Source organism: Argopecten irradians, chromosome 13 (genome assembly GCF_041381155.1).
Source record: "Argopecten irradians isolate NY chromosome 13, Ai_NY, whole genome shotgun sequence".
In the NCBI taxonomy this organism is placed as follows: Eukaryota; Metazoa; Mollusca; class Bivalvia; order Pectinida; family Pectinidae; genus Argopecten; species Argopecten irradians.
This window is the reverse complement of record NC_091146.1, coordinates 19,788,057-19,812,563: the sequence shown is the minus strand read 5'-3', so window position 1 is coordinate 19,812,563 and position 24,507 is coordinate 19,788,057. Positions and strand designations below refer to the sequence as shown.

Below are 24,507 nucleotides of genomic sequence, written 5' to 3'. Positions count from 1 at the left end.
ATTTCATCGACGGAGGTTTTTGGTCACTTCTGTACATGGCGTGTAAGCAGATACTGCACTATCTGTGGTCTTTCTTTTGGCCCTATTTCAATAATCGCTTGTTTAGAATGTTTTGATCAGAATCCAAAATATGTTAATGAAATACTGAAATACTTGAAAACGGTAAGCATAAAAAGATCTATACTTAAATGCAATATAGTTGTTTTCGCAGTGACGTATTAACACCTTGAATAGATTGACATCTTACCGTAGAATATCTTCAAAACATTCAGAATGCTGGTTTTATCAGTGACTATCATACTTTCAGACTAGGCGAAACCGATGATAATATAATTATGAGTAAATGATAGGCATAACTATCATAGAAAATGGACATGTTTATGTTGTAAAGAGAAAGGTCAGTATTCATAGAATAGCAAACGTTATAAATATTACAGACATGATTAGTCAATTGGAAGCTGGGGTCAAGGTCGAGACCAAGTATCTGGTCAGGTTCCATTAGGGTTATAAAATGTACGTTCGGGCATAGGTTGTCTGTATGAAGAGGTGCAAGTACAACAAATAATTAAGTCCCTGGTTTTTGTTCTATCCTTTGGCGAGGTTATCAAGTTTGGCTAGCTGTAGAGTCGCTACAGATATTTCATACATATCTCACCACTGTCGACGGGAACTAACTCGGAATAAAAGTAATACAGCTGGTTGACTCGAGTCAAATGCCTCGCCACGTTTTTCCCACGCCCAATTGGAACACCTGGTCATTTATGTTAATATATATTTTCCATATACTTAAAATATGTAATACAGATTTAACTCAATTTTACCGTTTATCTTACTATTATAAATATGTTTTGCGATGTTTAACCGCTTGCTGTCATTGCTAACATTAATGTACAGTTTGCCTATCTCCTCCCATCTAATTAATTTTCTTGAATACCTGATTAACATTAATCAGGATAAAGATGTTTGGTATTTGTGATGGCCAGTGAATACTCGTCTTTCCATTTAACGTACAGCTAGACTTCTATGTAAAATCCAACACCTTTTGTGGCATTACTATGATAATATAATACATCATTGGTGATGTTTTTGCAGAAAATCATTTTATTGTGTTTTACGCTCTTTATAACTAGTCGTACGTGTTGTGAGAGGAGAACATGTAATATCATTGATAAAAGGGTGATATTGTGATACACCGATAGTCCTTGGATTCGTATTTGCCACCTTTGTTGTCAGTAATATAAAACTGTGATAAGCTTCTCCAAATGCTGAGGCCACAAAGTTGGGCTGACGAAAATGGCTTTAGATTTTCAAGATCAATAACTGTATGCATGCATTTCTGTCAAAAACGAAAACCACACAACGATCAAGAACTCGCACTCATGGAATTAAAATTCCAGTAGTTGGACAAACTAAATTTCTTGGACTAATATTTGATTCGAAACTGTCTTTTGTTCCACATATCAAACATCTGAAGGATAAGTGCTCGAAGGCGCTGATCATTATACGTGTTTTTTCCCATTCTGATTGGGGTGCAGACCGTGAAATGCTTCTGCGTATCTACCGGGCACTTATTAGATCAAAACGTGACTACGGCTCGATTGTTTATGGATCGGCTCGCAGATGCTTGACCCTATCAAGATTCAGCGATCGCGTCTCGCACTTGGAGCGTTTCGAACAACACCTGTGAAGAGTCTCCATGTGGAAGCTAATGAGCCATCTATAGATGATCGACGAAAGACATTATATGCAGTATGCTGCTCAACTCAGATCTAATCCTAAAAACCCCGCATTTAATCTTGTTTTTAACTCACAACATCAACAATATTTATATAAATTCAAAAGCTCATACCAGCATTTGGCATTAGAATTTCAAATTTTTTGCAGGAACTAAATATAAATTTCTACACCATTGACGAGTACACCGTGGATGTTGCCTCCATTTTTTTCTGTGGAAGCATGTGCTATCGGTCTGGCGCTTGACCATATCGAAAAACTCTACATTGAAAAGGCAATCATCTGTTCCGATTCTCTCTCTGTCCTGAAAGCTTTGAAATCAAGAAACCCTAGAAACACATTAATCCAAAATCTATCGATCCGAACATTTCGATTATCTTCTAAAACTCAAATTACTTATCTCTGGATTCCCAGCCATGTGGGTATAAAGGAGAATGAAAAGGTCGATAAAGCAGCTAAGACTGCTCTTCGTCTAGCACATACTGATTTGAAACTTCATTACACTGACATCAAACCTTCAATTCAGTCAGCAATTAAACCCCATTGGCAACAAAGGTGGTATACCGAAACAAATATTTAACTGTTTAAAATACAACCTAACACTTAATCCTAAACTCTCCAGTCGGAGAGACCGCAGACAGGAAGTTGTTCTATCTCGGCTCCAGACTTGACACACATATTTTACACATTCCTATCTATTAAGAGCAGAAGGTCATCCCGCATGCCATGCATGTGATTCTCCTCTCACAGTTGAGCATGTTTTATTGCATTGTATTGATTTTAAACACATACGAGATAAGTATTATGATGTCTCTGACATGTACACATTGTTCCATGTCGTGAGACATAATCGTATTCTCAACTATCTCAAAGAGATCGGCATTTTTAACAAAATTTGAACGTTTTCTCATCTTATCTTATATTCATATCAACACAACACTAATCGTTTCAGCAATATTGTGCATGAGTTCTCTCATGCTTTTTAGCTAAAAATATTTTATCCTATGCAATTCTTTTTGATTAAATCAACATTTACAATTTTATTTTTGTTTTTACTTGCCTTCTTCTTATCCTGATCTTTTAGGTACAGACCTTGTTTATATCCTAATACTAATGCCTGTCATGTAGCCCTAAATGACCTTAGATGGGCCGTAAAACTCAAACAAACAAACAAACTGTAGTCTCGGTAATCGTTAAGTAGCATTTATAGTTTGTTGCTCCCTAACACCTTGGCTTCAAATCAGCAAGTGCATCCGTTATGTATGAACGTAACACTGCTCCTTTACGTTTCTCGCTATATAACAACTTGATGATTCGGGCCCGATGGAGTTTTACTTTAATGTCTTCCTCTCGCTATATAACAACTAGATAATTCGGGTCCGATGAACTTTTACTTGTCTTCCTCTTGCTATCGAACAGTAAAAACTGTCTGTCTCCTCTATGCATTGCTATCAACATGTAGCTCTGTATTCTCGGTAATCGTTTAGTAGCTTTTAGAGTTTGTTCCTTTCTAATACTTTGGTTTCAAATCAGCAAGTGCATACGTTATGTATGTAAGTAACATTGCTCCTTTACGTTTCTCGCTATATAACAACTAGATGATTCGGGGTCGGATGGACTTCCTCTCTTTTTTGTCATTTTAGCCATAGTTTCCACATCATTTTCCCCGTTTGATTTAAGATGATGCATGGAGTTTAACCCAACTTTACTGATAGTCTTACTGGCTTAATGATACCACGGGTCTATAATTTGAGACATTTCCCATTTTCCTGCTTTACTTAATGGAATTTGCACTACCCTTTTTTGAAAACTTCCCAGAAAATCACTGTTCCACTTCATCTGGTAATTAAATTGCAAATTGGGACACATTGGCACATCGGAAAAAATAATTTGTATTTAGAAGTACTTTAAAATTTTAAGTAAATTAAGTTATGTGAACCATTTATTGGTGAACATTTGTACATGTTATTTTTTTCAGTTATCTAGTGAAAACCATCAGATTTGATGAATTATGTTTCGAAAATCATTCAAATGAACAAACGAACATGTCTTATACCCTAGTTACAACACATGCTTTAACCCTATATATGTTTATATGGAAACATACTTGTATAAATCACTTTGAATTGCCATTACAGTTATAACATTATAAAAATGTGAAATGAAATTGTGGAACACAACTTCGGTTTGTGGTCTGACCAATGTACTTTGTTCACTGCATTGAAGATGAAATCAAATTGTCACACTCTGTAAAATTCGATATACGTTCGTGTTTTGCCACATCGGTGCCTATCAAATCATTAATTTAATATTTAATCATTATGAATCAATACATGGCAGCTTTTGACAATGTTTTTTTCGGACCCGAAAACACTTGAATAAACTTAATAAATACCTCGACAGATTCAGTGGTATTTGACGACGATGAGGTAGAATTAATCATGTCGTCAGGGATAGCCCTTCTTTTCGTTTGTTTTACGTCTTTTACAGAACTTAAGAATATGAGTAATCTTTCATTTGAACTTCAATATTTGAAATATAATTTTTATATTTAAACTTTAAATTGTTTTAGAAGTTTACGATATTTACAGTAAAACGATTTATTTCTGGGAATCTAGTTGTCTTCCTGAACAACGTATATATTAGTTCCATGTTGTTCCATTGTTCCACGGGAGAAAGTGGCGTTTAACTGATAAAATGCAACTTGTAAGCTTAAACTATATCAAAGGCAACATCAAATGTGAGTCGTAGCATAATGAATGAAATATAAATTCATGTTTGAATTTCATCATCGATGTAGAATCTGCTCTTTTGAAGGCGTTTAATTCGGCAGCAAAGGGGGGTCATATAGACATCGTGAAAGAATGTCAAAAGTGTTTAACTGCTTGCGACCATATATTAGAACAAAAAGAACAAAACAAATCAATTTCATGCCGTAAGCCTGGTAAACATTACCACCAGTGCAATGTTCGATTCATTACCATTTCAATGTAAATTGAACCTTTGGATGTATTTTTTTTTCAACATAACCTCATGTCGGTCATCATAAATCTAGATAATACATCATTATTCAGTTTTTTTTTCGAATCGTTAAGATACAATTGATCATATAGACAGGGGTCTATATTTTGAGACAATATTCCCATTCCCCTGTTGTCCATACGGGAATGTACAGTTCCTTGGTACACTCTGTAAAAAATGACACTCATTTACTGATGTTCTTACATGCCTAACTTATGTGGGTTAATATTGCGTTTCATTTAGTTTTTCATCGCTATATTTTTGTAAAAATCGTTGTACATTGTTATACAGATTTCAACATGACAGATATCGATGACGTCGCATTGCTAACGTGTTCTGCGTTTTGTCTGCACTAGCTGACACGAAGGCCTTTATTTGTAAATTTCGGATTTTTAAATAGCAATGATTTTACCCAATAATATTCACATGGAAAAAAAACATTAGACATTAAGTGAGTAAGATGATGTTTCCAAATCCCTGATAAGCAAGTACAGTCTTTATGTGTCTTTAACTTTGCTCTTTTGCTTGATGATTCCGGTGAACATTGAAAATGGACCCCCGTTGAAAACTGACCTCGGGTCATTTTTCAACGTTGAAAAATGACCCCGAGAAACCGTTGAAAACTGAACTTTCAGAGCACTTTTTACACCGATTCGTTGAAAATAGACCCCGTTGAAAAGTGACCCCATAAGAACTCGTTTTTACACAACAACACAACACGACACCACGTACAACACCACGAAATTGCACACAGCATCACACAGCATAGCAACACACCAACAACACAACAATACTTCAAAACACCACATAACAACACATCACACCACACAACAAAAAACACAACAAAATAACACAACATCACACAACAACACATCACACACACACAACAAAACACAACAAAATAACACAACATCACACAACACAACTTCACACAACACAACAACGCATCACACTAAACACAACATCACACAACATACAACCACACAACACAAGACAACATTACACAACAACACGACACAACATCATAACAAAACATCACACAACACAACAACACACACAACCACACCACAACACACAACCACGCAACAACAATACAACAATTTCGAACAACAACCCAACAACACTCAACAACACTACATCACACAACACAACATCACACAGCACAACATCGCACAGCATAACACAACAACACATCACACAACATAACAGAAATACACATCACACAAAAACGCAACAACAGCAGAACACCACCCCAACATAACATAACAACAAAACATCACACAACAACACCTAGCACAACACACAACCAGGCAACAACAAAACAACACCACCCAAAAACAACACAATAGCACACAACAACACAATCCACGACAACATTACACAACACAACATCACACAACCATAACACAACACAAAATCATACAACAAAACATAACACAACAACACAACACAACAACACACAACACAACCACACCACAACACACAACACAACAACATCACAACACACAACACAACAACAACAATACAACATCACCCAATAACACAACAATACACAACACCACAACAACACATTATCACACAACATAACGAAGCAACACATCACAAAAACATCACGTAACAACATATTACACAAATACGGAACAACAACACAACACACAACAACACAACACAAACAGAGCCACACAGCACACAACAACACACCAATGACACACAGCATAATAACATGACACAACCACACATAACAACACAACATAACACACAACAACACCAAACGACAACAAAACAACACACAACAACACCACACAACAAACAACACAAAAACACAAAACAAAACATCAACACATTGCAACATAACCATACGCAGAACACAGCATAACTGATCCATACGCATATATTTGATACATGTATTCTTGTATTGCAGGGAATAAATATATATTAACAATTACTGAATATCTGACAAACGTGAAATCGTTGAAAATATAATCAGGAAAATCCCATAACTATAGTTTTCTAACACTATCCACTGGTACTCGGAAGTGAACACCACATAGTACAAACTTTGCATGCAGTTGATAACAACAATTCCTTTTTATTTACTACGTTACCTCAGTGTTATATAGCAATTTCTCAGTTTGAGAACAATTAAATTAACATTATCAACGCGAACGAACAAAATGACTATAGAAAGAATGAAAGTTTTGTAGTGCCGTATTCTCCATATCAAACATACAAACACCTAAAATATTTAAATGAGGTATTTATTACGATGATAACAATACCAAATTTCAATTCAAATCGAGGTGATTACGTAATTTAAATACCAGCACAGAAGGGTCGCTTATATTAGGAATGGCGATAACTGAATTCGAAAATTATGTTCGTGCACAAGTTATATATGTAAATGTACTAGGGTCATATTTCAACAGACCGTCCGTTAATAGTTTGCCAAGGTCATTTTTCAACGGTCATTTTTCAACAGACCTGCCGTTGAGAATTGACCCTTGACACTTTCAATTTTCAACGGCATGTTCAATTTTCAACGGCATTCTGGGTCCGTTTTCAACGTTGAAAACTGACCCGAGGTCAATTTTCAACGGAGGTCCATTTTCAACGTTACACCGGCTTCGATAAGTTGCCACTTCCAGGCCCTCACTATTTTGATACTTCAGCAATATTTTTTTATATCATATCATTTGCTTCCACTTTAGTATTGTGTCATGTAGGCTGATATATCTAAATGGCTCGATTTGTTTTAGGGTGACGCATTGAAATATGCAGCACTTAGAGGGTATACAGACATCGTAAAACTGTTGTTGAGCCACAGGGCAGACCCTAATAAGGTAAGTACATATATCAGTCTCAACCATGTCTTTTAATAGGATACATTTGATTTTGTATTAAGGGGCAAAGTGATATTATTTTAATGTTTTACTACATGAAATAAACATGGCGGCAAGTTAAGCCATGTATAATATTGATTATGAATGTCAAAATGTGTATTGTAGTTGCGACCAATTATTAGTGCAAAGAAAAAAAACCTATTCGTTTTGCTTGTACAGTTCAATATAGCAAATATTCCATAAACATCGTTGCCAATGCAATGTTCGATTAATTGCCACATGCGTTGCCAAACATTTTAAAGGCAACATATTGATATTACAAGAATAACGCGGGTCGTATCTCTTTTTCTATTATTGTTTCTAGAGGACCATGTCAATTGTACCATATTATCTCTTTTCCTATATTACTATCATTCGTAGATGAATATGCGGCTAGGTTTAGCCCCCCCCCCCCCCACCCCTCTCGTCCTTATTACTGTCAGTTAGTGGACTATCACAGCAAACAGCAAAACAACGAAAGGAATCTTAAATGTTAAAATAGAGTTCGCAGGTAACATTGCCTTCGTTTAGTATTGATAAAGTAACAGTTTACTGACTGCACTGTATATCTGCTACAATATTTTATAACAATACAATGGCAATAGTCTGTCTATGATAACACATTTTACATGTAGGATCCCGCCGTCTGCCATTTAATTCTTACAAGGATTACACTACTGTTGCTGCCGATGTTGCTGCTTGGTATCATTGTTGTTCCGTCACTCCCATTTGCATTAACAGCTTAGCTGTCCGTGAGATTACATGTGCAATGTAGTTCAAAACACTAATGTCGTTTATTAGTGTTTGATAGCCGAGTACCATTTGGATGTGTGGAAGGTTTTGCTGGTTGTGACAGGGAAATAAACCTTTGTTTGTCCAGGAAGCTATCCATCGCTCGTTGTCTCTTACAAGTTGTAGGTTGATAGTTTCTCTCTTGATTGAAATATCCCGCTATAGTGACGGTGCCGATATATTCGTGGTGGTTTTTCTATAAGCTTACGGAGGTGATATCCAGTGTTCCAGAATTTCATCGAGGTGGATGGTTGCTCCTTTACATAACATGTAAACATATGCTAATATGGACTATGTGGCTTTCATTGTTTATGACATTTATTGTCGAATCTACGGACTTATTCCATCTCTTGAACATCACGGTAGCTTTTAAGCATCTGAGCAGGGTGTAATGTATTGTCACTGTTTACTGCATTCCCGGGGCACTTACTAGATCATTGTATATCTAGTCCAGGTTATCACGACTCTCGTCAAATGTCATCCTGCACTAGTTATATGTTGTAGTCCGGATCTGTTAAATACATTACAAATACGGACTCATTGGCACATTCTGTAAAAATAATTTGTATTTAGAAGTACTTTATGATTAAAAGTAAATTAAGTTATATGTAACATTAATGGTAGACCCTAAATAGCTGAGTATATCATACATACCAGTCTCATTCATGTCGCTGAGAATGAAATATTTTGATTCTGTAGTAAAAGACAACATAACATATGTCCTTTAAATACAGACGGCCGTTGGGTGGTATAAATTATTCCCTCTACAATTCTGTAATATCAATGGATCTTATTAATGGAATTGTTTTCGATCGCAATACTCTACAATTTAAACTATAAAGAATACAGAAGGATGTCAAAAGTGTTAAATCTGCTTGCGACTATATATTAGAACAAAGAGAACAAAAGATTCGATTTTGATGGTACAGTTGGATGCCGGAAGCCTGGCAAAACTTTGCCACCAATGCAATGTTCGATCTTATTGCCATTTCAATGTAAATTGCGTGAATCTCAACCTTTGGATGTACTTCTTTCAACATAACCCCATGTCGGTCATCATAAATCCAGAAAATACATCACTATTTTTGTGGGTTTATGTTGCATTTCATTTAGTTGTTCATATTTTTGTAAGTTATATATTGTTGTACATTGTAATACAGATTTCAACATGACGGATATCGATGTCGTCGCAATGTTTACGTGTTCTGCGTTTGTCTGCACTAGTTGACACGAAGGCCTTTATTTGTAAATTGCGGATTTTTGGTACTTTTCTTACGTTTTAATAGTGGATATATTATATATTAAACATTTTATAATCGAACAATTGAAAATATGTATTGAGCGAAAAAACATATATTTTGATGATAGGATTATCACACATCTTTTGTGGTTATGTTTCGTATTAATACTACTATTGATGTGCCCATTAATTACTGATTAAATAACAATGATTTTACCCAATTATATTCACATGGAAAACATTAAGTAAGATGATGTTTATTGGTGGGATATATGAATTTTATCCCTCTGTTTTGCTGGTTTCCCGCTGATTGTATTAAATAGGAAGTAGTACGCTGCTCCCGAGTAGTCTGTATAGGAAAATTGAAATCAGCACATGTGAGCGCAACACTTAATTCCACTATTCTTGGCCCCTGTCATGTATTTATATAGTGCTGATGATGTCTTCAATGTGGACTATGTATAATTCGGTACCGATGATCTCCCGCACTTAATTAATGGTTGACTTTGTTTGTTTTTCTTAGTTTCACGTTCAGCTCTAAGTTGGCACACAGTGATAGTTTAGTAGCTCTAAGAGTTTGTTGCATTCTACGACAGTGACTTCCATCATTTCTGCTCGGTATCAAATCCCTGATAAGCAAGCACAGCGTGTATGTATGTTTAACTTTGTTCTTTTACTTGATGATTCCGGCTTGGATAAATTGCCACTTCCAGGCCCTCACCATTTTGATACTTTAGCAATATTTTTATATCATATCATTTGCTTCCACTTTAGTATTGTGTCATGTAGGTTGATATATCTAAAATGTCTCGATTTGTTTTAGTGTGACGCATTGGAAAATGCAGCAGGTGAAGGGCATACAGACATCGTAAAACTGTTGTTGAGCCACAGGGCAAACCCTAATAAGGTGAGTACATATATCAGTCTCAATCATGTCTTTTAATAAGATACATTTGATTTTGTACTAAAGGGCAAAGTATATTATTTTAATGTTTACTACGTGAAATAAACATGGCGAAAAGTTAAGCCATGTACAATATTGATTATGAATGTCGAAAGGTGTATTGTAGTTGCGACCAGTTATTAGTGCAAAGAAAAAATCTGTTTGTTTTGCTTGTACGGTTCAATTTAGCAACTATTCCATAAACATCGTTGCCAATGCAATGTTCGATTAATTGCCACTTGCGTTGCCAAACATTTTAAAAACAACATATTGATATTACAAGAATACCGCGGGTCGTATCTCTTTTTCTATTATTGTTTCTAGAGGACCATGTCAATTATACCATACTATCTCTTTTCCTATATTACTATCATTTGTAGATGAATATACGGCTAGGTTTAGTTTGACTTATAACCAATTAAACTAAATATGTTTTTAATATATCGCGGGACATAATCAGTCCCCCACCTATCGTCCTAATTACTGTGAGTTAGTTGACTATCACTGCAGACAGCAAAATAACGAAAGGAATCTTCAATGTTAAAATAGAGTTCGCAGGTAACATTGCCTTTGTTTGGTATTGGTAAAGTAATAGTTAACTGACTGCACTGTATATCTGCTCATTTAGGGACTCATTAGCACAATCTGTAAACATAATTTGTATTTAGAAGTTCTTTAAAATTTAAAGTAAATTAACTTATATGTACCATTAATGGTAGACCTTAAAAAGGTGAGTATACCATACATACCAGTCTCATTCATGTCGCTGAGTAAGAAATGTTTTGATTCTGTAGTAAAAGACAACATAATATTATGTCCCTTAAATACAATTTAAACTATGAACAATACAGAAGGATGTCAAAAGTGTTAAATCTGCTGGCGACGATATATTAGAACAAAGGGATTCGATTTCGATTGTACACTTCCATGCCGTAAGCCAGGTAAAGCATTGCCACCAATGCAATGTTCGATTTACTGCCATTTCAATGTACATTGCGTGAACCTCAACCTTTGGATGTTAATTTTTCAACATAACCTCATGTTGGTCATCATAAATCCACAAAATTCATCACTATTCAGTTTTTTTTTCAATCGTTTAGTTACTTTGATTCATTGGCTGGTATTTGTTGAATTTCTTTAAAATCATTTTCATTACGTAAAAAGAGTTTAAGGTGACTGTTTAATATGACAATTTCGTCAAGGAATTGATTGCCATCTTTGTACTTCATGGCCACAAAACGAATGGGTGCTTTAGGTGTTGCCTAAAGGGTGGGTTAAGCGTATAAGATTCATGGTTGCCAGCGTGATTCATAATATCATATAATAAAGCGTTTCTGTCTGAGTTAGGTTTAGTAAATGTTTCCCAATATCAAAATCGATGAGATCAAATCCGTCATCTTCTTCTCCCTGGACTAATTCATGCTTCGCTGCGCTGATGATTGAATCATCACAAAGTAACTAAATTTCTAACAAAGAATCTCTTCATATGGGTTTATATGTATCGATGATTTCCCCCGGTAAAATACAGAGATATCTTTTATCTCTCTATCAAGCGTTAGCTGAACCATACGAACCCGGTATAACCACTTCCAATATGGGATAAAGAGTTTTATTTATCCGTAGTATTATATCTGTCTGCTCGAGCTCCGTATTCTGAGATTTTAGCTCATTATATAATATTATCTTGACTTTCCTTTTGTATTTTTTTTATATCCTGATGTTATTCCTTATTATGTTTTCTATGTTAGTGCTGTCTTTAACAACGTCCTTACTTAATAGTGAGAAGTTTGTGGTTTTCATTAATATCAGTAACTGCACAAGTATGGATTAAATCATCTCTCTACTCTGTTTGTATTTTCCCCTTTTGGATTCTTTAGGACGTTTATAATGGTAAATTAAAATTTCAATTTTAATGTATTTTATACAGGCAAGTAGTTTTTTTTTAAATATTAATGTTTCATATTAATATTTTGTACGTTGTTATATTCCGTGCTATTATCTGAGAGGAGGGTCAAGGGGCAAGTAAGAGGTAATTAGGTCAAGGTCTTATCACGCGTAGTATTATCTACTGACCAGTGCGCGTGTGTCAGCTTCATTACCCACTTTATCACAAGATGGACACAAATCAAGGTCAGTTTTTCTGATATTTTTTCAATATTTTATCAGCATTCAGGTCAACCCCAGCATGCTATGGGGAGTAAGTAATCAAGAACTGTATGTCCAATCATTCTTTTTAAATTCTTTGATATTCAACATAGTAAAACTTGTTTTAATGCAATGGCACTCTACTTCTGGAAAGGGAATGCAATCTTACAGCTGGAGTTATTGCGAAGGACAATGAAATGTCGTTACCTTTCATGCATACAAGAATTGTTACTAGTCATTTGTCTACCCAGAAAAAATTTCTGGGAGGAACAGACCTAGAACAAAGTAGTAATCTACCAAAAAAATTTCAATTCAATCGGGAACTATTAACTTATTACTCTATTATATAGAGTACATAATATTATCTTACAATATTAAAAAAATATCAAGTAACAGCTTTCAGAATTTTGAAGTAAATATTGAGTGTGTGATAAAGTATTTGAGTTTGTGTATGGGCATCGCTTTAAGTACAATGCGCTTATTATTAATTCTACCACAAACTGATGGCATCACCATCAAGACAATTCATCAGGGCACCAGAACAGGATTTGCCCTTACTTGATCCTAAGAACAGCTCAAATCATATTATGGATGTATCCTGATCAGACAAAAAAAAACTTTCAAATAAAACGTTTATCGAATGTCATAAAGTTGACTTAAATATATGATTACTAATGGAAGAATTCAGATTCGAGTCGTTCAATATAATGGTACTCATGGGGTTGAAGCTTTATCTATCATGATTTCTTATATTTGGTCATAGCTACTGACACCGGGTGATGTTACAACCTGTTTGAACCTGACGTTTAACCAACCCTAGGTTAATGCTTGCAATATCAAAAGGCATTATGTTTTGTTTGATACAAATATTTAAGTAGTATATTGGAATTAAACGTTTTTCCCTGGGAGGGCTTTTAGCATCAGCGTTTCCCGTCCTTGTTTAGTTATTTCGACTTTTATGGAAGTCTTCAATATTGTTTGGCTACAATTCGCAATTTTACGATGAAATAAAAGTAAACTGAAAAAATAAATAAATCATAGTTTGCTTCGTAAAACCAATATCCACTTTCATTTCCCTATGCGGCTCTACTAATATAGATTTATTAGAAAGGGAGAACATATCATATATCATTGGAGGTCATTTTGAAAAATGCGTGTATTTCCGGTAAACAGAAAGATCTTGCATGTGTCTTAGGCTAATTTTGTTTGTAATGCCCTCAGGTACTTTCATACCAAAGGAGACATTTGCATCATGACTTGAAGTCAAAAGTCACTTAACCGTCCTGCTATACAAGTTAGACAAACCTATATTGTCTAGTTATCATCGCATTCGTTTAGTTCAATAGTATTTCCCCCCTTTCTTGATCTGTTTTACCTTTATTTCCCTGTCTGTTATAAAGTGTCCCGATTAGGTCCCGATTAGCGAATCTTTACACACAGTAAATCTAATTGGTGTTTTCCAATATATAACACCTGACATTTTAACGTAGAAGTCGTTTGTAAAGGTGTTAGTATGTTCTCGTTCATATCTCGCTTTGCTGCAATTGTCGATAAAACCGTTTAAAAGTAGCGTTTCAGTAAATCAATTACTTCAAATTTACACAAAAATATACTGTTAACCAACTTATTTTCGGGTGTGATTACAAGTCGTCTTTTGTAGAGTAACAATAAATCGTAAACATTATATATCTAAAGTTATGTGTACTGCAATTTTCATAGAAATGAGAAAGAAAAGCTTTAAATATGACATGTTCAAAACATTCTCTCCAAGTAGTGTTCTGCTATTCAAAATTTGACATTTTCAGAGTGATAATATTAATTATAAAGTGACTAATCCAGATATTTTTTCATCCGAGCACATGAACGAATAACGAACAAATCTTATTAACAGTGTTTTAATTCTATGTTGTTGCAAAGGTTTATAAATTATACAAACAATGATTGTATACTTTTCAGAGCTTAGTTCATCAAAAATTATGGTTTTCAGAATAGTACATGCAATAAAAACCTTGTAAGATGTTTTCGCCCATTTACCACTGTAAGTTGCGATATAAGTTCGCCATGAAAAGGAAATCGGATAAAGAAATGAGAAATCAAATCGCCCTAAAAAAGTCGTTAGGAATAAAAAGGAAATTAAGTCGTCGCAAAAGCCGTTTGGAATAAAACATATGATAGAGTCGTCCTTAAAAGTTGTATAAAAGAAGATAAGACGTCCTTAACAGTCGTTAGGTATAGAAAAGTAAATTAAGTTGTCGTCAAAAGTCGTTCGGTATAAAAAAGTAAACCAAGTCGTCGTCAAATACGTTTGGTATAAAAGAGAAGGAAATTAAGTCTTCTTTAAAGTCTGTGGATATAGAAGAAGAAGAAATTAATACGTTTTAAAAAGTCGTTAGGTATAGAAAAGGAAATTAAGTCGTCGTCAAAAGTCGTTAGGTATAGAAAAGGAAATTAAGTCGTCGTCAAAAGTCGTTAGGTATAGAAAAGGAAATTAAGTCGTCGTCAAAAGTAGTTAGGTACAGAAAAGGAAATTAAGTCGTCGGCAAAAGTAGTTAGGTACAGAAAAGGCGAAAATAAGTTGGGTTACAATATTCAGGTGACACCTGAAGAAGGCCATAGACAACGAAAATGTAACTCCATTGATTAGAATAAGTCATAAAAAATACAAAAAAGAGGAAAAATGAGGTGTGGACATATGATCAAAATTTCGAACAATGAAACTTCATTTTGTCGATATTGCGTTCAGGTCATCGGAGTGTAGATTAAAATATCACTTATGTATATCAGGATATGTCTAAAGAAGTTGCATCATCCCAACAGAAGTAGAAATGCAGCGTCATCCATAAATAACAATTACATTGATTAGGTATAGCTAGTGCCATACTTGTAAAGTGATTTATCTTCAGATGATGAGTGTTTATGTGTCTTAATATTTACATTTTCACTTCGATCCGCCTCAGTGAAACTACATGTAGTTAACTCCGATCTATTATTTTCTCAATGAAGGTGCGTGGTCACTCTCTGACCTCTAACCGGCGTGAGAATACATTTTGACATTGTTTACATTGTGACCTAGGTTTACGCCGCTTCAGTTTTGAATGAGCAATCTACGATGAGGCCTATAATTATCGTTGTACATTAAGAACAGAAATGCTTAATTACGATATATTAGAAATTGCAAGTACTGCGTAGCTAATTGTAAAAGACAAGGCATAGTAAATTACTTCGATGAAACGCTGACATAGGCTCAAGCCTCCGTGAAAATGCTGAACATACTCAACGCAGTGAGGTCCACCACGCATATAAGCAGGCATAATTGAACTCGAATACTTGCGTGGATATGAAGAGTAAAATATACACACGGTGACATACACAAGAAGAAACGATATATTCAATGACAGATAGATTATAAACACACTGAATTCATTGACGTTAGGCCAAACGTCCATTATCACCGAAACGATTCCGTGGGTGTCAAAGCCCATGGCAATGGATTGTCGTTGAAAAACGCAAACATTTCAAATCGATCTGTCTCCAATCTGCATCGCATGCCATAGACACAGAGATTGGGTATCACATAATACATATTTAAATACCAGCTGCAAACAAATACCAGACGGAATACAATATTTAGTTACATTCGACAATCATTGAAATTTAGTTTTAAACAGTTTGATGATGCAAAGATACCTACTGTTCGGCATTTTCAACAATCGTCTTTTCTTAGAAACCGGACCACTGCTAAATCGAGCAACTATATCTCACATTCCCTGCACTGCAAGTACTGGGCAGTAAGTTTTGTATTGGAAGCGACATAAGAATGTTTTTATGATGCAATTCAAGACATTAAATAAAACAAAAATATAATAAAAATCGCCGATTTTAATCTTAACAATGTCCAAAGAATAAAATCTTTTTCGGAATTATATTTTGTGTTGCCTTGGCAACGAGAAGAACTGACTGGTGGCTGTTCCGCAGCTGTACAAGCAACTAGTATTAATACTGTTTCAAATTTGTATAATAATGTTAAACCGATTACATAAGATTCGACTTTTTTCAATGTAGGGAATTTTAGATTGGTTAACGTTAATATAAGGATTGGCACACTTCATTTGCATGAGATTAACATTATTCATCAGTTATGGTAAGCAACAAAATTGATAATCAATCCTTAATTGTTGGCTTAAGTTGTAATAAAATAATGCCGAACGAGATATTTACTTTGAGAGACATCAAACGTTCAGTTTTAGTTTCTACATTTGTACAGTAAGTACACCATTGTAAACTCAGATATGTTTTGTTTCAGGGTAATGCAATGTATTGGGCAGCTTTGAATGGTCATAGAGAAATTGTGGAACTTTTGTTGAGCCATGGAGCAGACCCTAATTCGGTGAGTATTTTCGCAATTAATGTATATCTCTTAATCTGGAATAAAATGACGCAGTTATAAAAGCAAATAAACAAGTTTTGGTATTACGTTCTGGATCTAAATAGTTTTTGTATACATATACATGAAAAATATGCTGGTTTAGTTAATAACACCATAGACAGTTTATGCGAATTTTGATACAACTGCTCATACATATTGCTATGTGTGTTATTGAGAACTGAGTGTTTAAAGGGACAATTCAGTCTAAGAGAACATTAAAATTTGTACATATATCGAAAAAAAACCAGTTCTAATGGAAATTAGATCAGTCGGTTTTACTGTGATATGCCTGAAAAGCCCACGGTGGCGACATGTGTGTGAAATGTTCAAAATCGCTCGCTGTCCGCCATTACACACTGTGGTCAAACTTCTTGTATGCCGAACCCGGTCCCTTGCTCGTGGAGTAATACAACTTTTGTCTAGAACTGCTCAAATTGCCCTGACAGTAGTGTGTTTACCTTATTAGGTGCATTGTCTTGCCTAAGAATCACTTTATCACCTTCTCAATGGTTATGTAGTTCATTTGTTTAACGTGCGTGACTTTGGCTCGGGTATGGGTACAGCGTCCATATTGTACCTGCTTAATCGTATTGATCAACGATTTGATATTTCAACGATATTAATTAAAATACTTAACAATGTCGTGGAATTTGTCAATGTTTTACGTTATATGTTTCATAAGAAATGTAGAACAATACATTTATGCTATATTTTGCTTCTTGGTGATGTATCGAATTAGCCTGAGTGAATTGTCCCTTTAATCTCAACATTTCATAACTGGTAGTAATAGATATGCGTACTATTTCTGTGATCTCAGCTCTTTACAAGTCGATACCCATTTTGCCTACATCTAATAATATCTACTTGCATTACAGTTATCATTCGTTGGTGTTTCCGAAACTATAACTGATAGACTTGTCATTGATAGTAACAATTTGGTTGAATACTTTTACTTAGTAAAGATTTGAATGGTTGTAATAGTTGAACACTCAATAATTGGATGTCTTTGTCAATTGTGAGAGGAAAGTAAACCCGTGTTTGTCTCGGATGATATTCAACGCTGTATGTTGATACTTTACTTTCTCCATTAAATTCCCTCCGATGAATGGTGTGGATTTCGTGATATTTCTGTTCTATAAACTCACTGAATTGCTCCAATGTTCCAGATAGTCCATCGAGGTAGTTGGTAAATCATCTAATGGAATGTAAATATATACTACTATAGACTCCGTGGCCTTCATCGTTGCTAAATTTATTTTGTAGTCTACATATTATTCAACTGCAACTGGGCAGGTGGTAATGAATTGTCTCCGATTACTACATTCTCGACACCTGCTAGATTTGTCTTCGATAAATAAAGTCTAATGGAGAGACATTCATCATCTCCTGTAATATATGTGTTAATGTTAGATCATCGCTCATCTATGTACAGACCACACCGCCAAAACAATTCCGGTTTCTAATAATATCAAAAAAGCCATCTAAGAGATATGGTGATGGGGGCATCCTAACAAATGTTTTTGTTCTTTCTTCTTGAGTCGGGTATAAAACTCGATACCAGATAATGAGATTTTCTTAACACTACAATATTAAGTCACACTATACTGACCGTGTAGGTGTTAACATAACCCTACCTACATCAAGTTACAATATCTCTGACAGCACCATTGCTTTGTTTATGGTTACCTCTATAGTGAACATATACATGTAAATACTGTCACTAAACCTAGTACGTATTGTACATCTATATGTACAGTGCCAACAACCCATGTTATTCACACAACTCAGCATTTTACCCAATGACAATTGTAAAGCCAAAACTTTACCAAAACAATTTCATCCCGGACGAGCACCAAACTTGACGCAATGTGGACGAATTTTATTTACATTTTCCTGGAATCTTTTCTTGGGTAACAGTGATTTAACTGTGAAACTAAAGGCCTTGATATACATTTAAAAATTTAATAAGCATAAAAATATGTAAATATCATAGTATGGTCTATGTGTTGGGCACCAACGACTCTTATGATTTTACAGTTCACGAGTTTATCTCCGTGCATCGTCCACGATTCAGCGCGCCCCGCATGAGCGTTCTCACATCTTGAATCTTCTATGTCACTTCACCACCATACCATGATATGAACCAGTCATTCTTCACATATGTATGTAGACTTCTTGTCCAGATTATCACTGAGCACAACCAACTATAGTATTATTCGCTCCAACACATTGTGTCTTCTCCTTTGTCTCTGCTTCCAGCATTACGCCCAAGCTAGCCATACTGTTTCTGGTTTCCCTCACGTTTTTCCACTACGGGAGGTAACTCTCCCTGACTATAATATATAGGAAGCACTACACAATGTTCTTACCGCGATCACATGTGTCTCCAAGGTAATGTCTTTTACAGCTATGATGCCCACACACACACATATATCAGTATTAAAATTAAAATTAAAAAGTTAAAAAAGCAACATTTAATTGATTCATTTCAACTTGTGGATATTTGGAAACTTCGAAACCCCAGAAAATTTAATACGCATTCAAAAGAGGAATTTCAAAATCAAGAATAGATATGTTTCTTGTTACTTAAGACATTGGAAATGATATGGTCAAAACAGATATTACACCATGTGTTCATAGCAACCACAATATGACTACATTAAATATCAATACAGATAAAATAACAATTGGTCCAGGGACGTCGAAAATGAACGTTAATGCAATTAAAAACGATATAATCATATTATAAATACATATATTAAATACATTTCAAATTTGGGTTACGCTCACTGGGTTACAGAAAAGAACAAATATGATAATTTGAAGACTGGATAGACATAGCAAAAATAAAGATTAAAGAAATAACAATTTATATTGCAAAGTGCCTGAATAAAACCGACAGGTACATTGATGAAATTTTAACAAAATGGGTGTATAATAAAGACTAACCCAGATAATGAAAAAAACAACAAGCTAACTAACATTCATTCTGAGAGTGCATTATAGTAATAAAGCAACAGGGATGAGATTGAGAGCGAGAGTGCAGGAGTTCGAAGACCATGAATGATCATCTAAATAATTTTAACCTAGAAAAACAGCGTGCTAAATAGAAGCTCTAACATAAAATTAAAAACCGCAGAAGGATATTATAAAAATGACATCAATTCTATCCAAAAAGATAAAAATTACTCAAATGAAATATATATATAATGTAAAAGGTCATTTATATCGAGGCAATGGGCCTTAACGAGAAGGCTCACTACCCAATTGCTCCCAGACATACTGGTTGTTCCATTTTACATATTAAAACTACATGTTAACCATGTCAGCAGAACAAACCAGACGTTTTATTATATTGTGTAAAAAATGTATTTACGTAAATGAAAAAAATAATTGAAAACAAAAAGTATGTTAAGAAACCTTCTCTGAGAATGATAAAATGAATAGCACAAGTCATGAATATATTATTAGAAATGAAATTAACAAAATACTATTTTAGCCAAAAATTTCAAAAATCCGTCAGCTTAAGAAAAAAATAATAAAGATGAAATTAACAGTATGGTAATATCATTAGCTTAAGAGTAAAAAGTAAGTTATATTTAGCACACTGAATTGCTACATAACGTTTCGCATAGAATAATTATCATACTTTTATGTGTATGTAAAAATAACAAACTTATTTGTACGATGTACATGTACCTAAAATTTGTAATAGAAAGTAACATCGAATTAAAAATCAAATTAAAGCGAAGATATCAATATTAGTTAAGACAAAAATAAAACATCATACGTTACCAAACACTTAATAACAATGCATGAAAATACATTATTAAATGTCCAAAATTACCATTTTCAGAGTTAATTTCATTTTCTTTCTTCAATCTTCCGTCTTCTTAGTGGTTGTGTAGTTGTTGTGGTGATTATAGTGTTGTTGGCGGTCGTTGTAATGGAATGGATGATGTTTGTTGCTGCTGTATTCTTGTGACTGATGATGTGGCACTGAAGATCATAATAGTGGCGTAGCTACTTAAAGTGGTGTCGTCCGCGAAATCCTGGTTCCCATCGCACGTCACGGCGCCAGTATAATATTTCAAAGTTGAATGTTATTTCTCAATGTTTACTGTGTCTTTATGTGGTATAGGGTAGACTGCAGGTTTCATGGTTGCAATGATGACTGGACTTCCAATATCATTGTCGACATTTTATTTTCTTAGCTTATATACATATTTATATATTAATATAACACACAATGTATGCCGTGCCAGACGTTGTGTGCCCAAATGGTCCTGACCCCAAGATAGGGCGGTGCAGACTGCTCCTCTGTCTCTCTCAGCCCTCTTTTATTAGCAGACATGGAGTTGGCTGATGTGTACCTGTTTGTCAGAATAGATACGACACGAAAAATAAATGTCGGTACAACATTATATATAAACGAGGAACCTATCTATATACCAGACTGTTAGTTCGTTAACAACTCACACACATGTACACATTTGCCCTGGAGACGTATTACACGAATGTCTGAGATACCAGACATTCAGTCTGGAAGATTTTAATTTTTCAAAATAATACCAATAATACTACATGTTTTCTGATGATAAGCTAAAGTTTTCGTATGACTGGAATTACCCAATATAGTTTGTTTTATATATAAATGTGCATGCCATAGTTTGAAGATATATCTTCAGTTTGAATTAACATGAATCGAATTTCATATCACTGTGTCTGATTGTGTAACTAAATCAATTCTATGATTTCATCAAACACGCGATTATACGCGATAATTAATAATCCCAGTAAATAAATAATAATCTTAGGGACAGAACCAAGAAACTATTAAGCAATCTTACAGTAAGGCAATTCGGATTATACTTTATACTTCAATCAAGCAGTTCTAAACATATGATTCAATTCCGAGGAACAAACTAGCGCATGCATGTGTACGTTTAGGGGACGTAAGTAGGGGAAGGACGACACCGCGTCTGATTTTGGTTATGATCTAAGAAGGACAGCCTCGTAGCATACTCTGAACTTCACCATCATTATCTTGAAAATCAGGTTGTGGACCAGTTTATAAACGGTTTTCATAACCGTTCATAGATGAGGAAAAAGGGTTACCGTTCGTCATCCTAGTACGTTAAATAAGACAATTTCATCTGCAGTGGAATAGGAGCCACTACATACAGAATACATTGTTAAATGAAATAGTAGAGTGAAATTGGACACTCTTGGATAAAAAAAAGCCCAAAATAAAGAATTTTGAGAAATATGACAGGCATAGCTATCATAGAAAATGGACATGTTTATGTTGTAAAGAGAAAGGTCAGTATGTCATAGAATATCAAAAGTTACAAATTTTACAGACATGATTAGTCAATTGGAAGCTGGGGTCAAGGTCGAGACCAAGTATCTTGTCAGGCTCCATTAGGGTTACAAAATGTACGTTCGGGCATAGGTTGTCTGTATGAAGAGGTGCAAGTACAGCAAATAATTGAGCCCTGGTTTTTGTTCTATCCTTTGGCGAGTTATCAAGTTTGGGCTAGGTATAGAGTCGCTACAGATATTTCATACATATCTCACCACTGCCGACGGGAACTAACTCGGAATAAAAGTAATACAGCTATAACAACTGGATGACTCGAGTCAAATGCCTTGCCACTTGTTTCCCAGGCCAAATTGGAACACCTGGCCATTTATGTTAATATATATTTCCCATATACTTAAAATATGTAATACAGATTTAACTCAATTTTACCGTTAATCTTATCAATATGTTTTGCGATGTTTAACCGCTTGCTGCCATGGCTAACATTAATGTAAAGTATGCCTATCTCCTTCCATCTAATTATTTTTCTTGAATACCTGATTAAAAATAATCAGGATAAAGATGTTTGGTATTTGTGATGGCCAGTGAATACTCTTCTTTCCATTTAACGTACAGCTAGACTTCTATGTAAAATCCAACACCTTTTGTGGCATTACTAGGATAATAATATACATCATCGGGGATGCTTTTGCAGAAAATAATTTTATTGTGTTTTACGCTCTTTATAACTAGTCGTACGTGTTGTGAGAGGAAAAAATCTACTATCATTGATAAAAGGGTGAAATTGTGTTAAACCGATAGTCCTTATATTTTTATTTGCCACCTTTGTTGTCACTAATATAAAACTGTGATAGGCTTCTCCAAATGCTGAGGTCACGTAAATCATCAGCCTACTCAGTGTAACCAGTGACTGAACATTTTCAATCGAACAGTAAAAAACTGTCTTTCTCCTTTATGCATTGCTATCAACATGTAGCTCTGTAGTCTCGGTAATCGTTTAGTAGCTTTTAGAGTTTGTTCCTTTCTAATACCTTGGTTTCAAATCAGCAAGTGCATACGTTATGTATATGTAAGTAACATTGCTCCTTGCGTTTCTCGGTATATAACAACTAGATGATTCGGGCCCGATGGAGTTTTACTTTAATGTCTTCTCGCTATATAACTGCTATATACTTCTAACTAGATGATTCGGGTCCCATGGACCTTTACTTGTCTTCCTCTTGCTATATAACAACTACAATGTATAACTGTACGATGTAGACTTTATTTAATTCTGCACCGATCAGGTGCTTATCGGCAAGGTCACGTACATCATCAGCATTACTCCCACTGCCATTGTTCTTACCAGTAACTAGAGGTTTTGTTTACCCACCTGTAACACTTTAACCAAATTTGCCCACAGTGATAGTTTAGTAGCTTTTAGAGTTTGTTGCATTCTACGATCGTGACTTCAATCATTTTATAAATAACAATCTATATTGCAAAGTGCCTGAATAAGACCGGCCGGTATATTGATGAGATTGAGAAAAGAATCGGGTGTATTAACAAAGACTAACCCAGATAATGAAAATAATCAACAGGCTAACTAACATTCTGAGAGAGCATTTAAGTAATAAAGCAATAGGGATGAGAGCGATAGTGCAGGAGCTCGAAGAGCATGGAAGATCAACTAAATAATTTAAACCTAGAAAAACATCGTGCTAAATAAAAGCTCCGACATGAAATTTAAACCGCAGAAGGATATTATAAAAAAATTCATAATTTGCTATCCAAAAAGATAAATATATATATACATAAAAAGAAAACACAATTATAAAACTTTTTTTTTCGCCCAAGCGCTTTCACGGCTCTTGCAGGTCTTCGGGGGTTTAAATTATTTTATTTGTAAAACATGACGTCATGGAAACCATCACATGGACATAATTCTTTTTTTAGTTATATATATCTATATATATAACGTAAAATGTCATTAATATCGAGACAACGGGCCTTAATGAGAAG

The 24,507-nt window shown here is 34.8% G+C and overlaps 1 protein-coding gene across 5 annotated transcripts in view; it reads left to right on the top strand.

Annotated features, from left to right (window-relative positions):
- The window catches only part of LOC138305916 (ankyrin repeat domain-containing protein 29-like), a 108,710-nt gene that overhangs the window by 31,790 nt on the left and 52,413 nt on the right, over window positions 1-24,507 (top strand). For 3 of the 5 annotated variants that reach the window (XM_069246206.1, XM_069246207.1, XM_069246205.1), the window contains exons 5-7: window positions 7,512-7,595; window positions 10,490-10,573; window positions 17,058-17,141. In XM_069246206.1, coding sequence (XP_069102307.1) covers window positions 7,512-7,595; window positions 10,490-10,573; window positions 17,058-17,141 — 252 coding nt within the window. The remainder of the gene's footprint in view (window positions 1-7,511; window positions 7,596-10,489; window positions 10,574-17,057; window positions 17,142-24,507) is intronic. The other 2 variants (XM_069246209.1, XM_069246208.1) reach the window with 2 other exon arrangements.